General features: G+C 44.6%; 2 protein-coding genes across 2 annotated transcripts; one reads left to right on the plus strand and one right to left on the minus strand.

Moving 5' to 3' along the window:
* Positions 1-2,217: 2,217 nt before the first annotated feature.
* Positions 2,218-7,110, plus strand: LOC123397689. Its single transcript, XM_045092227.1, has 5 exons — positions 2,218-2,307; positions 5,035-5,099; positions 5,387-5,431; positions 6,696-6,793; positions 6,890-7,110. The coding sequence occupies exons 2-5, from the start codon at positions 5,046-5,048 to the stop codon at positions 6,960-6,962; spliced, it is 270 nt and encodes an 89-aa protein (XP_044948162.1). The 5' UTR covers positions 2,218-2,307; positions 5,035-5,045; the 3' UTR covers positions 6,963-7,110.
* A 2,194-nt stretch (positions 7,111-9,304) lies between these two features.
* LOC123395257 (boron transporter 1-like) lies at positions 9,305-13,836 on the minus strand. The gene is made up of 12 exons (XM_045090218.1): positions 13,306-13,836; positions 13,128-13,210; positions 12,770-12,962; positions 12,528-12,666; positions 11,867-12,032; positions 11,553-11,719; positions 11,283-11,456; positions 11,103-11,198; positions 10,882-11,019; positions 10,461-10,780; positions 9,970-10,237; positions 9,305-9,832 (listed from the first exon to the last, which is right to left on the minus strand). Exons 1-12 carry the CDS (start codon positions 13,407-13,409, stop codon positions 9,542-9,544), a joined length of 2,139 nt encoding a protein of 712 aa, XP_044946153.1. The 5' UTR covers positions 13,410-13,836; the 3' UTR covers positions 9,305-9,541.
* Positions 13,837-16,344: the final 2,508 nt, after the last annotated feature.

Below are 16,344 nucleotides of genomic sequence, written 5' to 3' on the forward strand. Positions count from 1 at the left end.
TGACGAGGCCTTCGTGCCAAATTGAGGATAGGGTCGCATCTTGGGCGTGACAGGTGCGCCATCGATTCTGGAAAAGGAATTGATGTCATAGGATTCGTCTATGACAAGATCGTGGAGAAATTCAAGGGCTTGGTTATTTCGAACGATAAAATTGAGGCGCTAGGGTTTTATGGGGAATGGGAAAAGATAATGAGAATTCCATGCAACTATACACTTGCCGCATGAGCTAGTCGGTATTTGACAAGTCAGTCAAAGCTAAAAACAGCCTATAATATGATATAAAAACACTCGGGGGTTGATCAATCCGTTTTAACACGTTTAAGGGGTACTTTCTATATGGCAACCAACGCGTCGGAAACCAATGAAGCACGCACCCAACCGCTCCCTCATGCGCCGGCCTATGTGCGGGGTAAGAAGCCCCTTGTTTTTTTTTGCTTTTTTCTTTCCATTTTAACTTTTATTACTTTAAAAAAATAATTCAAGGTTTTAAAAAATTTGCGAATTGTGAAAAGAATGTTCACGAAATGATAAATGCTCACGTATTCAACATAATTCATGATTTCAAGAAAAAGTTGATCTATTAAGAAAATCTGCACAATTTTCAAAAATATTAATGAATTTCATAATAAAAATTCCAAAAAAAGTTCATGTATACATGAATTATATAAAAAAATCATGGATTTCTATGAAACCTTCACAATATTCAATAAATGGTCTGGTATTTAAACAATTGTTCCCAGAATACAAAAAATATTTGCTTATTCAAAAATTATTCGTGAACTCAAACAATGTTCATCACAAACATTTTTTCCTGAAATTAAAAATGTGTTCCCATATTTCAAAAATTGTTCACTCGTTCAAAAGAAAATGTTCATGGTTTAAACATTTATCATGATTTTTAGAAACATTCACAATTTCAAAACAATGTTCATGAATTTCAAAAAATGATAATGATTCAGAAAATGTTCATGAACATGAAAGATGTGTGCAAATTGGAAAAAACAAAGAAAGAAGAAAAGACATAAAAGAAAAATAAAAAACCCAGAAAGAACAAATGGAAAAAGAAAAAGATAGAAAAAATAGAAATGCAAAATAAACAATTTAGGGCTAGAACCTCCCCAAAACCTGGATAAGATGAAATCGGGGAATGGGCTGGCCAATACAAATAGCAGCACGCAAGGGGGGTACGCGGTAGGTCGCTGATCGGCGAGCTAAGAGCAACTAGTTAGCGAGCACTTATTCGGGAGCCTCCGAACGATCACTCCCACACGCCACCACTTGGCGCGTTCTCAGCTCCGCCACGTGTCACGCTCTAAGCTTACTAACCAACACAACCATTGCACACTCGTGAATTTAGTAGTGCTAAATTGTAAGAACAATTATGGACTCACTATTTATTCATCACCTAGTTTTTTATTTCTTTTTAAGAAATTGTGAATTTAAAAACGTTCATCGATGTTGAGACAAAAAATTCACAAACTTAAAGAAAGTTTATCGATTTTGAGAAATATTTCATCTTTTTGAGGAAAAGTTCACAAACTTAGAAAAATTCACCGATTTTTAAAAAACTTTATGAAAAGGTTTAAAAAAATTATCATTTTTGAAATAAAATTCATTGTTTTTTTATAAAAGTTCATCGACTTTGTCAAAAAAAACATCGAGTTTGAAAAATAGTTAATTTATTTTGAAAAAAGTTCACAAATTTGAAAAATCGTCAATCTTGAAAAAAGTTCAACAAATTTAATTTTTTTTTATTGAATTTGTAAAAAATTTAAAAATATTTGAAAAATCTTTTAGTTAGAAAAAAGTTCATCCAAATTGATGGTAAGATAAAAGGAAACTGTAAAAAAAGAAAAACTAAAACAAAAAACAAAAAAGAAGAAAAAAGAAAGAAAACATGATAAGATAAAAAATGATGGAACTTTGTGCATTACGTTTCCGTGGTGGGGTGGTTACTACAGTGCGCAGTCAGTCAGCAGATCCCCGGTTTGATTCTCAACTCTTACCAGTTGCCGACGCCTGCAGCGTTTGCCAGAGCTACATGCCAAATACTTGGAATGACCCGTTTAAAGTACAGGACTACAGGGTCTTTTGAGATGGATTTAACGGTGAAAACTATACTTTCTGACATTATTACGTGGGCTTTATGGGTCACTAGGCAACGGAATAAGCCCAACCCAATATCGAACAGGTCTATGGGCAAGTACCAGCGAGGTATCCCTTGCCACGACGTAGCAGTCGTTCACACACCGGTCCAGAGGCCGCCGCCGCCGCCGCCGCCGCCGTCGGCCGCTACGAGAACCCCAGGTACACTGGCGCCCTCAAGCATTGTGCCTCCTTGAATCCCGCAGTTACTCTCCACCTCGAGTCCCTCTCTCCTCTCCCCCCGGCCCCCGCCATCCATCTACTGGATCGCTGTGGAGTGATCCTACCGGAATGGTTGGAAACCTAGAGGTTGATCCGACTGATCTCGCCAGGTTTGATCCGACGACCGAGCTCCATGCCTCCTCCGAGCAACTACACCTCCCTCCGGCGACGGCGACAGCCTCGTCTACCTTCTCCTCCTCCGGCTACGCCTACTCTCTACTCCGACGCGCTCACCGCAGTCTCTCACCGACGTGCTAGATGTCCCCAGACCTGCGAAGGCTAGCCGAGTCTCCTCCTCTTTGCCTGTTTTTTCGATGCTCACCCCGCTCTTGGGTGCTGGGGATGGAGAGCATCTTGTCCCCACTGACTGCAGTTCTTCCTCAGCAATGCGAATGTTTAGTTGACCATCACCTTGTTAAGCAGCCATGAGTGAGGTGTCCCACCATTTCCCCGCGGATGAACTTTGTGCATAGATGTATCTTTGCTAAACACTGGCAGGATAGGTAGGCCATCATATATCATTACAGCCCATTTAGCAAGCTTGGATGGCACCGGAGTCTGCTTCAACTAATTATATTCACAAGGCAACCGAGCTGTCCACAGATCTGTTGTAGATGTTGTGGTTTCAGTTTCCTAACCCTCTTTCTCGATGGCAATTGATCTGCAGCTTTGCATCTTGGGGGACAACTTCTGAGAAAAAACCATCGCTAATCATGGCACAAAACTGATTGCATCTAAACCCTTGTCCTATTTTACTGGTTCCTGAAACAGCTAGAGCCAGTTGCTGCATCTATGTGCACTGAATTGCTTTCCTCAAACAGCTAGAGCCAATTGCTTCATCTATGTGCATCGAATTGCTATATATTCTGGTTTCATCCTAGAGTTATTTATACATAGCCGCAACGATCTAAACTCTAATGCTTTTCCATGATTCAGTTGCCACTTGCTTTGAGTGTGTGGGCACTGCAGTCCGCCTGTAACTTAGCCCCTGGAGCCACTGAGCAAGTACTCCCAGTTCCTTAGGATTTAACATGAGTAGCATGCCTCATATCATGGATATATGATAATTCATGAAGTCTGATCACAGCTTTCTCCCAGAGTAGAGGTTATATCAGTTCCTGTCTTTTTTTCCCATCATTAGTTCTTGCCAAATAGAAGTTCTCGCCAATTAGGTCTCTTTCTTGCTTTATTTACTTGTATGACTTTATTTTCCTTACACTGTCTTGCTTGTGTGACTTTATTTTTCTTCCTCTTCTGGATATACTGAAGGACTGAACATAGTGCACTGCAATTAGTTGTCCAAACATTATGATTTGTTTTGATCTTTTCACAATATTTCTGATATTTTTTTGCCTGGAATCCTCCCTGGTAACCAAAGAAGCCCCAAATAACCCACCCTCTCCTTTCCTTCTCCATGAAATGCCTGGATCAGTATAATTACTGTGAATTTGCAGTGTCCACAGTTTAGTAGAAATTGCTTGTGGAAGAAAGGCATCTTCTTGAACGGGTGTTCACAAGGTCTTGTAGTTTGCTCTTTGTCTCTTGGGTAGCAGCCCAAGGCCCATCTAATTTTATAGATGTTGTGATATGTTGGTCTGTAATGTTTGTGTTGATCAACAAAGGAGCAATTCAGGCCTGTTTACTACTCCCTCCGTCAGGAATTCCTTGTCGCAAAAATGAATAGAAATGGATGTATCTAGAACTAAAATACATCTAGATACATCCATTCCTCGGACAAGTATTTTCGGACGGAGGGAGTATTTGGATGATCCTTGCTTTGGAAGCTGGTACTTTCATGCAGTCTCTTACTGCTTGTACCAAGGTCCTTGGTGTGATTGTAAGGTTGTATCCTCAAATGCACGGATACTTCAGCCGACCAGCGAATTCGTATTGGATACCGTATCCGGTACTGATACTCCTCCGATACGCCCCCGATACATAGGATACTTTGCCAGGACATTTTGGATGCTTTTCCATCCCAGGTAAGAGCCCACTCAGCCCAATTAAGAGGCAACCAGCAACCCTAGTGCCCCGATGCGCCCCATCGGTTCCCTCACAGCATCTTTCCTCCCTCCCGTGCTCACACCAGCCGGTCGCCAACGGCTGCTCACCCAGGTCCCAGGGCCGCCGGCGGCGACGGCGGCCGCTAGCCGGTAACGAGCTGCTCCTCCTCACCAACGTCCTCTCTCACGCAGCAGCCATGTATGTACAGTTCTCTTCTCCATTTCTCCTGCCCAGCCAAGCTCATCTCCTCTTCTTTCTTCTCTGATCTTTGAAGATCTCTTATTCTCATCTCCTCCAGATTGCTTTGAGTAGCTACAACGTATCCGTATTGGCACTTTTCTAAAATGGAGAATTTATGTATTCGTATTGGCCCGATACTGATACCCGTATCTGTATTGGTGCATTCGAGTTGTATCACATTTTTGGATATGGTTCTGTTCCCTTGTTTCTTGCAAGTTGTTGATATATAGCTTTTGTGTGCATATTGGTATTTTTTAATCTATACTCTTTTCTGTGGTAGTATGTTGTACTGGTGTGTGTGCCTTGAACCTTTTTGTAATGAAAAACATTGTCTGGATTATTTTTCCTTAATTGCTGTAGGCGAATAATAAAGCTTTGAGATTTACATGTTTAAGTAGCCGACTTTCTGACTGACTATTTCAGAGTAAAGGAAGATGCCTTCACTTCAGAAAGCTTTACCTCCAGAACTTGCCGATAATGCGCTTAGAGTAAGGCTCCTATTTCACCTTTTTAATAGACAAATTACCCCCATCATGACCTGTACATGGTGATGGTAATGAGTAGTAAGTTCTGAAATTTCATTTCTGTAGTTGGAGTAGCTCTGTCAGTTAGTTTACCCTTTTAGCTTCAGCCTTTGCAAATCATGTCTAGTACTCTCGTGCACCTAGCTGAGCTCTTCATCATCATCAGAACTGGTCACACAAAATAATAAATAAATGATGGCATGAGGAGAAAATGTTATCGGCGCTTATAAGCTCTTTTTGTTATGATGTAGTTATACCGCGAGTGCTTAAGGAGGGCTAAGTTCATCGGTAGTCAGGTAAGTGTACTTTTGTTTGAACTATCTTTATCTTGTACATAGTATTTCTTAACACGCACTCAGCTTGCTCTGTTCTCCTCAAGTATATTTAACCCTAGAGTGTTCCAGGCAGGGACGGAGCCAGAACGGTTGGGGGGGGGGGGGGGGAGTCAAGAACTATAAGTATCAAAAGTTTGGAACCATAGGAAAACATATCATCATTACATACTGTGAATATTGTTAGCTTCCTCTTGATGTCAAGTTATCAACACAAGCATGGCTGGTCAATCAGATGGCCCCTAATTAATTTCAATGTTTGTAGTTTCTACGATTTTCCACGTTGGAAAATGAGATTCGACAAACTAATGAGATATATTGAGAATTAGAGATGAATGTAGACTTACTCCAGAGAGTTCCCCACAAAAAGAATACTCCAAGAGAGAGGGAGAGATGGAAGTAAACTAACCCATCTTTGCCATATGTTGCCTGCCGCTCATGTTGGCCGTGAGAACGATCGGCCGGCCATGTGTCCATGCAACAGCAACATGGATCGCCAGTCCTTTCAAATTTTGCATCAGCTGGAACCAGAACACATGCACTCTAGACTAGAGCAAAACTGCCCTAACCTGTGGCGGCAGCGTCGGACAAGGGCAGAGGAAAACAACGTGGATGACCTAGACCGATCGATTTGTCTTCTGATGATCGTGGGGACGTGGACTACTGTTGCTGGATTTTGGCTTGTAATGCGTGGCCTTGGGCCTTAGGGAGTAGACATCCGGGCTTCATTTTCACGTTATTTGTGTGTGCGTGTGTGTGTGTGTGGGGGGGGGGGGGGGAAGCTAATCGTTCGAAGCTGTATAGGCGTGGTCACCTAATCGCTGTTGTCCCCCCTTGGATTCGTTCCTGGTTCCAGGAGAACTAACAGTCTGGTCGCTCCATCGTCAGTTCCTGTGCCACTTAAGCATCTGTACATAGATTTTGAGTTGCTTACCATTGTTTTCTTGTAATGAAAACTGCTCCAAGGAATCAACGTTCTTTGGAAGCATAACATGTATAAGAGGTTCTATTGTTTTCAGGCACTTTATACTGATGTTAGTAAAATACGTTGCACCTGGAATATGCAAATTGTGTTTTCATTTACAAGATGGAGAACCAGCTCCACAGTAGAATAAAAGACCATCACAAATTAGAACTAATAAATCCTGTTTACTCTTGATGTTATGGCATATTTGTGTAACTTTATGAAGGTGCATGTTTGACTCAGTTGTTGTATTTTATGACTCAGCAACATAATACAGGGCTTCTTGTTTCCATGGTGAGGGAACAGTTCAAGAAAAACATGCATGAAACTGATCCAGAGAAGATACAGAAAATGAAGGATGAGTAAGTTACTGCTCCGTGGGCACCTTCAACTTTTGTCTGTCTTACCTTTTTATTCTCGTTGGAACATACATTCTGAAATTATATCTTGCTATGCAGTGCGGCACGGGGCCTTATCAATCACATAATATATGAATCCGAGAAGATGACGGGGCGTAAATTCTCAGGTTAAGAAAGTTGAAAGTAGACTATCGGCATATCCTGTATGAATTGAACAGTGGCTTGATCCTATGGCTGTTGAATTGTTTTTCTCTTCCGACACAAGGACCATCTAATGCTTTTATTTGTTGTTGACTTAATAAAGCAGTGATTTTTCATCAGTTGCATTTTACTGTGCTTCTGGATGTAATCGACCCATACATGCTAAGCGCTAGCTGTTTTGTTGAGGTGTAAATCTTCAGCAATTTTAAATGCTCCAATCTGTGTGAAAACAGATGTGTTTCTTGGTTTTTCTTCTTCTGATAATGTATTGAGACATGTTCATCGGTTCCATTACCATGGAGCTGACTAGGTCACAAGTTTGCAAAACCGGAAATATCCGTGCCAGTGTTTTTTCTCTGTTTTTTTTGGACAATTGAAGTTTGAATTTTGCAATCACCTGAAACTCCCAAGGCTTTTCGAGGATCTCACTGGATGGTCTGCAGTATACTGTCTACACAACTAAAAAACTCATGACTACGAAATGCCAGATTATAACACTGAAGATTGCTGTCGCCTTCAGTTTATTCTTTCTCCGTAAAAAGCAAGGGAATCACTCTTACCAAGAAGTTTGACTTACTGGAGTAACAGGATGCATCCCAATTATTCATGGTCACATTTGTAGATCCTGGATGATGCATCTGCCCCTCTGGACCTAACATGAACGGATATGATATCTCAGCTTTCAGCTGAAGCAGCTACAACCCTATGGGTGGTATTTTGTCACATTGCTCTCCAGAATCCGGAAAAGCGCGACAAAACGGACGGCATTGCGTCAAAGAGATGAGAGGAAAGGAACTGATGAGGATGATGGGTTCAGAGAGCCGGGGCCAGTTCAGGAATTCCCTGCACTGCAGGGTGCGAAACACCACTTACTGTCTGCAGGTCAAATGATGGTGAAGGAACACCCATGCCTGACAAAAGATTGTCATCCAGACATCACCCAAAGGACCTCAAGGATGGACATCCTTCAACCTTCCTCTTCCGCCATGCCGACGAACTCCAACCACTCCTTTCCGGCACGGGCTCATCACCCGTGAGGTCCATCCGATCACTAGCCCTAGCTCACGGGTTGTCGAGGGAATCATCGGTTGAGGAAAAGGGCGACGGCGACCATGATTGTCGACAATTGGGGGGCGTCGTCTAGTCCAGCGGAATGACAAGGCGGCGGCAGCAGCAGCAGCAGCTCCTATGAGCCTATGACCTGGACTGCATACAGATGAACTCTCTGGTGGCTATGGTACCCCTGGTTTCAGTAGGTCAATGCTCCATGACCAGTGCAGTGCAATGTCTTCTAAAGTTGGAATCATGGCTGCCGTTGAAAGAGGGATGCCAGCCCGGTAGCTTTCTGCCTACTGCAGCCTGCAGGCATGTGTTGCAGGTTGAAAGAGCTGTTGCTTGAATTCCCTCCTGATCTTGGCATCTTTCCCTCTATAGCAAACATGGACAAGTACAATTAAGGCACTGTTCAGCAGCTGTACTCGGTAGTTGGCTTTGCAACAGCACCACCACACCACAGATCATACCTATCTACCATGTTCTGGTGCATGTACCAGTAAATTGCTGGTGAAATCAGCATGGCCTGCTCTACCAATAGGCTCAGATTGTCAGGCAATTGGTATCTCCCTGTGCAATCTTCTTTCTGTCGAAATCAGTCATGCCTCAACTTATCTTGTTTTCCGCATGCGTGTCACACGGAGTCCTCGAGTCGGCAAGGGTATTGGCCAGGCTGCAAATTTTCCTATAAATTTTACACAGTTGCCTCAACTCTCTCAACTTTCAGTTCATTGAATTTGACGCGATTTGCGTTTCGCACAGGACACTTGGGAAGAACTTTGCATTCTGAATTAAGCGGGGTTTCAGCACCCATTTGAAGCAACGTTGTCGCAATTCAAGTAATATTTCCATCCATCAAGTGGATCTCATTCAATAGCTTGAGCTGTTAGATTACAAATATATATTGTTTGTAAAAACTTGAACTTGTCACTGTTCACCATTTTAATCAGCAAAAAATGTACAGTACTCAGAAGGTAATAGGATCAGTTAAGTGTCATATTCAACTGGCAAGTGGTAGCAAAATACTCCCCTTGTCCCAAAATAACTGTCTCAACATTGTACTAGCTTATTTACAAAATTATACTAAGCTTAAGACACTTATTTTGAGATGGAGGGAGTAATAGGCCTCCACAGCACTCATACTTAAGTTCAACAAATATGCAAACAGAAATGATGCTCATCACTCACCAATTTGGTGTAAAAATCAAAGAATAATATGAACAATTTGTAGTTACGTAGAAAAGTGAGACTCGAAAAAGCTTCAAAGTAGACGCTATAATATTCTACTCATTCAGAGATTACACATACAGTACTCCCTTGGATCAGGAGGCTACAGATAGATACACATCAGCCTATTTTCATACTTCATCACTGGCCATCATATAGTGGCATCATACCGCATCAGTAGACATCTTATATTAGACTGATGCTCGAGTTATCGATATAATTTATTTCCAGCAGCGCCATAGCTTATATGTGCAATGCAGCATCACTGCTTCACTTTGGTGTTGAGCCTTCACCGAGCTTGGATGGTCGGGCCTCTCCCGTCCGTGGACTGTCTCGCCCCCCTAGAGGGCTGCGTTCATGCCTCAGCTCGGTGATGCGAGGGCTGTAGGCCTTCTCAGAAATACAAGGACTGCGGATGCCTTTCAGTTCTGTGACAGGAGTGCCACCTGAGCTGGTGATCTTCGGACTATTCAGGCGCTTGATCTCACCGCGACTTCTGGTGACCATGTCATCAAGGATCTCTGCGCTCTGGGTGTGTCCCAATGCAACATCAATATCTTGCTGAAATTTACATAAGTGAGTGTCAAGCTAGTGTAACAGGATTAAAATTGTTCAGCCGTCATAAGCTAAACCTTACAAAATGGCATGGTGATATGCAAGGCTGCTTTTCAGGACAGATCAAGAGTTGATGGACTCACCGCAGCAAGGTTGAATGGTATAGCCGGTGATTCCTCATACTCCGCTGCGTCCAGGTCATTGAGATGTGCACCTTTGAAGAGCTTTGGGAGGATATACTGCCTGACTGGAACCAGGAGCATGATCATGAGGGGGAAAAGAACCCCAGCTATCGGGATCCATGTGATCCCAAAGCAAACAAGCAGATATGTTGTCTGGAAAAGTGTGAACATGGCTATCGTCTTGAATGGCACGGTCTCGACAAATGTTGTGTGGTACTCTTCTAGCACCCTGCAAAGATTGGTAAACAGTAAGCATTTAAGTCTCGCACGGGGGCTGCTGATTACTAGACTACAAACAATTTTACATATTTGATTTTACTGCTGTATATATAATAATACGATTTATTGTTTCCATCAGAGTCAGATTATGCATCCGTGTGTACTTCCATACATGTGTGCAGTAGCATGTTCAGATTTCCTGACTTTACAGTAACAAAACGAGTGAAACTTACTTGTATCTTCTGCTGGGAGCAGTGAAGAGCAGCAATATCCGTTCCCAGAACTGGTTACCTGGCAAGCTCTCAATTGCCATGAAGGCAAAATAGCCCCAGAGGACAGCCGTGGGGATCTTCTTAAGCAGCGGCATAGCGGCAATACAGCCCCCAACCATCACAGCCTGTAGAAAGTTGCTCAACCTTTGCTCCTTGACCTCCATAGGCAGCAGATCATCAATCTCTTTCTCTATGTCAAAGATTGTCTCGTCAACCGGTGCATCGAAGTTACCCATGCTTGATGCTAACTGGACAGTGGAGTCCTTAAGCTCGTTTAAGCCCTACATTTTGTGAAAATGGCACTGTAATATCAGATTCATGCACTATACTACTTCTATATACAATACCGTGACAATTTAATTTCAATCAGATCCGGGCGTACTTTGACGGACTGTTGCTGGTGGATCAGCGGTGTCTGAATCTGATGATAAGCGTCCTGCATGCTGTTGTACAGTTGGCTCAAGCTAGCGTTCTGGCGCATGCTTTGCCGTGCCGTGGCCACTAGTCGGTTACGGAGTATCTGTAGAGAAATTTATAGCCATTTTAATGGAAGTGTCAAGTATTGATCAAGTATCAGAAGTTCAGAACATTCCTATATCCTACCTGATGCTTTAGAGTAGCCAAGCTCTTTGTATGCATCGGCGACTGTGGAATGACGCCATTGGATGGAGGGATACCAATTAGGCCACATAGCAATGTCTGTTCAAGAAATTACACTGAAATAAGATAAACATAAACCAAATATTGAAGTCATTACCTAGAGTTGTACTCATATGGACATACCAGGAAGCCTAGGAGAAGCAAATCATAGTGGAAAGATGGAGGTTTCCTCAAGTTGAACTCTGCCTGCTGGGCAAGCTGGGACGCTACGCTGTGATCAAAGTAGTACAGGACAGCAATCATTGTTGCAGGCATGAAGGCACCAATGATGTACATGAGTGGCACATTGGGCATATCCTGCTCAATGGTATTGGAAACATTTGATGAGCTCTGATGGTTCTCATGAAGAAACTTGAATGTCTCAGAAGTCTGGTTGAGTTTATGTAGTAGTACCTGGATGACTGTCCAATTGTCATATGCACCAGGGGACCATGGATTAGGACTGAAGAGGCGCCGCGGGATTCCTTTCGGCACACTGTCATGTGGTATGTAGGAAACTCCAGTCCACACCAGCACCATCAGTGGAACGCCGTAGTCAGCGATGAAGCCACGCAGCCAACCTAAGGTGCGACAAAGCAAAGAAAGTGGAGCAATACAGAGTTTGTTAACTGAACCGCATAACAATTGTAGGGGAAAGTGGAGGAGATTTGAGGCAATAAAATTCTCATAGCATCTGCAGGACCAGTTACAATTGACAGTGGATGTACCTGCCCCATAGCGCCAGGATCGCGCTTTCCTGCTCCGCAGCGCGGTGAGCAAAAGGCCAAATGACAACACGATAGCGAACATTCCGTTGGCAAACCTCCATGATGGAACAAACTGTAGTGCTTTTATGTTCTCCCTCTCAGGAATGCGGAACTCGTCAACAAGCCCCTGCGTCCAACCCAGGTATGTGAGCCACGCTTGCAACCGTTTATTAAATACAGATAGTTCAGCTTGCACAATGCTTCTGTTACTGACCATTTGTTATCTCAAATAAACATTTTTTATTTGAATACTTCCAGTGTTTAGAATTTAGGCCAAAGCATAATTAGAGATTTAGGACAAGGAAACATTTAGTTGGAGCAATGGCCAAACAGCATAATCACTGATTGTGCAATTTGAGGACATCCCTATTAGCCTCCATGTGCTTTTCAGCTTCTGCACATGTCATTGGACTAACCTAGTAGGCTCTCCCACTAGTTGGCACTACAGTAGTGCACAACTCTTAGAGAAGTACTTTGTGTTTTGCATCAAGTTCATACCACATTCACCTCAAAGAAACCGAACCAACATCGACAAAATGTCTCGATAACTCTCTGCATCATCACATGATGTCAAGACCAAACAAGCAAGGACACCAAAAGAGGCCCTGGTGTGTGTACCAACCTTGATAGCTTGCTGCATGAAGAGCATTGCGATGAGGAGCCCGAACAGCTCGCCGGCGATGCGGGTGAACCGGTTTATTATGGAGCACGCGCCTAGCACCGCCAGCAAGAACAGCAAGACGGCAGTCCAGACGCAGACCCTGCACACACAAATCCATGGCTTCAAACCCAATTTTTTTTAAACTGCAACTGGACCAACCCACAACAGTAACCATCTGCATCAATGCAACAGGGATGACTTACCAACCGGCCCAGGCGAGGAAGAGGTTGGGACCGAGGTCGGCCCTGTCCTTGGCAAAGCTGAACATGAATGTGTACATGATCACCGTCGGCTCGGCAACGCCGAGGATCAGCAGGGGCTGCCCTCCTACAACGGAGTGGATTATGCCGCACAGGGCGGTGGATGCCAGTGTCTGCACTGCTGTGAGCACTCCATCTGCACCAACCATTAGAGCCCCCTTAGTAAGTAAGCAAGCTTGTCTGGTCACTCACTCAAATGCACTGAAACTAACACCAAAACAGAACTCAAACACACACACACCCCCACCAAAAAAAAAACAAAAAAACAAAAAAAAAACAGAAAACTTGGCTCCTCCATTACCGGTGCTCCTCTCCAATTGCTCCCCGAACGATATCACGGGTATCGCGGACGCGAAGAATATGTAGGTGGTTGGCGCTAGGATCCTGAAACACACGGGACGCAGCAGCTTCGTCATTCCAAGATCTTGTGCCGCCAACGCAATGCTAGGAGAGAGCAAGGCAGATGCGTGCATATATACCTTATACCGGCACTGAAGCCTCCGGTCCAGTCCTGCTTGTAGCAGGTGAGCCGCCCACGGAGGTCGTTCTTGATGCCTCGGAGGGGCACGAAGCTCTCCTCCATTTCCTCGGGACCCCGAAAAAGGGATTCACTTCACTTCACTTCCCCTCGGAAACACGAAGGAGTCGGAGAGTGTACTGAGATGGCCACAGGGTGTGAGACGAGACCCAGATTACATCTTGCAGCAGACCGGGCCGGGAGAAACGCTACGAGTCTGCGAGCTCGCTCTGCATTTAGCACAGATCCATGGTGAGCAGCACTGGCGAGTGAGCGGGCGAGGGAGGGAGGGCGGGATTTGAGGAGGAGAAGGTGTCAGAAGGTAGTGGAACTGTGGGAGATAGATGACGGCTATATAGACAGACGGGGCATCCACGATGGAGAAGCGGAGAGAGTCACTGTCATGGCCTAACAAGAATTTCCTCGCGCAAAGGGAGATTACCCACGGGATCAGGGGAAGGCTAAAAGGGAGTATATGCTAGCGCAGGATGGTTGTGGCTTTGCGTGGCTGATGGTAGTCCTAAATCCTATCCTGTCCTCTCCTCTTGAGGGTAGAGCCTGGTTCTGGCTGTTAGTCGCTACTCCCTCTGACTAGATTAGTTGTGGTGCTAACTCGTTTTAGGAGTTGTATGTTGGCCAAACATTCCTAAGTTTGACTACCACCATTAGGGAAAAAAAGTTACCAGGACAATGACATGAAGTTGATATTGCCAGAGCTATTATGACATGTGCTCTTGGGGCTCATTTATATTCACTGGCACTGGCGTGGAGGGCCAGTCCAGCTCTAGCTGTCTCTCTGGCTGAGGGAAGGAGCCAAGCAGCTTCCTCTAATCAATTAAGAAATCTTCTTGTAGGTTTTCATCGAGTGTTTTAATTAAGTTGATCTTTTTACTGGATTTAAGGTAGAAAGGCCTCTTGGGAGAATGTCCATGTGCGTTTGTAAACTGATGTTGTATGTATGTGCAGGAAATACTCAGCTTGTTAATCAAATACTATTATACAACTGCTTGAGAACACATGAAACCCACTGCAAATCATGAAGCTTTTTAAGAAATGCTAATCATTGTGAAACTGTAGCTTTCAGCAGTGGCCCTTTTCACCTTTTGCATCTCATAAGTCGTTACTTTTCTTTTCTGTAGCAAAGCTTATTTCTAATAGGATGGATTGACACTTGACCAAGGGACAAAACCAACATTCTGAAGCATAGCTGCCAGTTTAAGCATCGTGCATGTAACTGTAAACTGCAATTAATTTATGGAGGCAGCAGGCCAATAGCTGTTCTGTAAAAGCAACTCCAACGGGCCGTTCCAAATGGACGGCAAATTTGTTCGTTTTTTATCCGTTTGGGTTGGCCGTCCGTCCGGCATCCGTCCTGTTTTAGATTTAGGTCGGCAGTGCGTTCAACACGTCGGCTCATTTCATGTCCGCGGTCAACATATTTAAAAAAGGTCCGCGGCCGATCATGCCAGCGGCCATGTTTCATGCCAACACCATACCAGCGGCCATGTTTCATGCCGGCGCCGGCATACAATGCCGGCCTAAAAAAATAGCACCAAAGTCATGCTGGCACACTCGCGAGCGCCAGCAGGCCGACACACATGCGAGCACAAAAAAAAGGTGGGACTTGAGTTCGACCACGCCATTGCGTCCCCCTGGTCATGCCAGCACACCTGCTGGCATCCAAAAAATATGTCGCTCGCCGCAATAGATCACTCGTTGTCGAAGTTGAGCATGTTGGCCTGCCTCTTCTCGAACCACAGCCTCTTCCTTGGCGACACGGTGTTGAGATCCACCTTTATGATCTCCACCCCGGTCATCATGCTCGCGAGAGCCACTTCTTTGGCCTTGGTCTTGGCGTTGGCGGCCTCGATCTCTAGCATCTTGGCTTGCTTCTCCGCCTCCATCCCAAACATCTGTACTTGCTTCTCCGCCTCCATCCCAAGCATCTGTACTTGCTTCTCCGCCTCCATGTCAAGCCTCCTCCTTTGGAGCTCCAAGAAGGCGTTTATTTGCTCTTCTCTTTCTTGCCGGCGCTTCTCCCCCCTTAAGTCCTTTTTGGTGATCATGCCCTCCACGGTTGCGATCAAGGCGATCGATGCCGCATCCCACTTGAAAAGGACGTGGATGTCGCCTAGAGGGGGGGGGGGGTGAATAGGCGCTTTAAAATAGTTAAGGTTTAGGCTTCAACAAATGCGGAATAAAACTAACGTTTAATATGTCAAGCACAAAACCTACAAACAACTAGGCTCACCTATGTGCACCAACAACTTATGCTCAGCAAGATAAACAACTAAGTGATAGCAAGATATATTACAATAAACAATATGTCTATCACAAAGTAAAGTGCATAAGTAAAGGGTTCGGGTAAGAGATAACCGAGGCACGGGGAGACGATGATGTATCCCGAAGTTCACACCCTTGCGGATGCTAATCTCCGTTAGAGCGGTGTGGAGGCACAATGCTCCCCAAGATGCCACTAAGGTCACCGTAATCTCCTCACGCCCTCGCACAATGCAAGATGCCGTGATTCCACTAAGGGACCCTTGAGGGCGGTCACCGAACCCGTACAAATGGCAACCCTTGGGGGCGGTCACCGAACCCGTACACGTGACAACCCTTGGGGGCGGTTACCGGTACCTGTACGAATTGCTCGGGGCAATCTCCACAACCTAATTGGAGACCCCGACGCTTCCCGGAGCTTCACACCACAATGATTGAGCTCCGAGACACCACCAAGCTTCTAGGACGCCAAAGCATCCACGAAGAACAATATCTAGGGTACTAAGTACCAAGGGTAGTAAGCTTCTCAAACTTCACTTCCACATATCACCGTGGAGAACTCAAACCGATGCAACTAATGCAATGGCAAGAACACACGAAGTGGTCAAGTCCCTCACACTCAAATCCCTCCACAACAACAAAAGCTATGGAGAAATATGAGAGGAAGAACAAGGAGCTCACAAAGAACTCCAAGATCAAGATCCAAGGGGTTCCCCTCACA

This window comes from Hordeum vulgare, chromosome 5H (genome assembly GCF_904849725.1).
Source record: "Hordeum vulgare subsp. vulgare chromosome 5H, MorexV3_pseudomolecules_assembly, whole genome shotgun sequence".
Taxonomy (NCBI): domain Eukaryota; kingdom Viridiplantae; phylum Streptophyta; class Magnoliopsida; order Poales; family Poaceae; genus Hordeum; species Hordeum vulgare.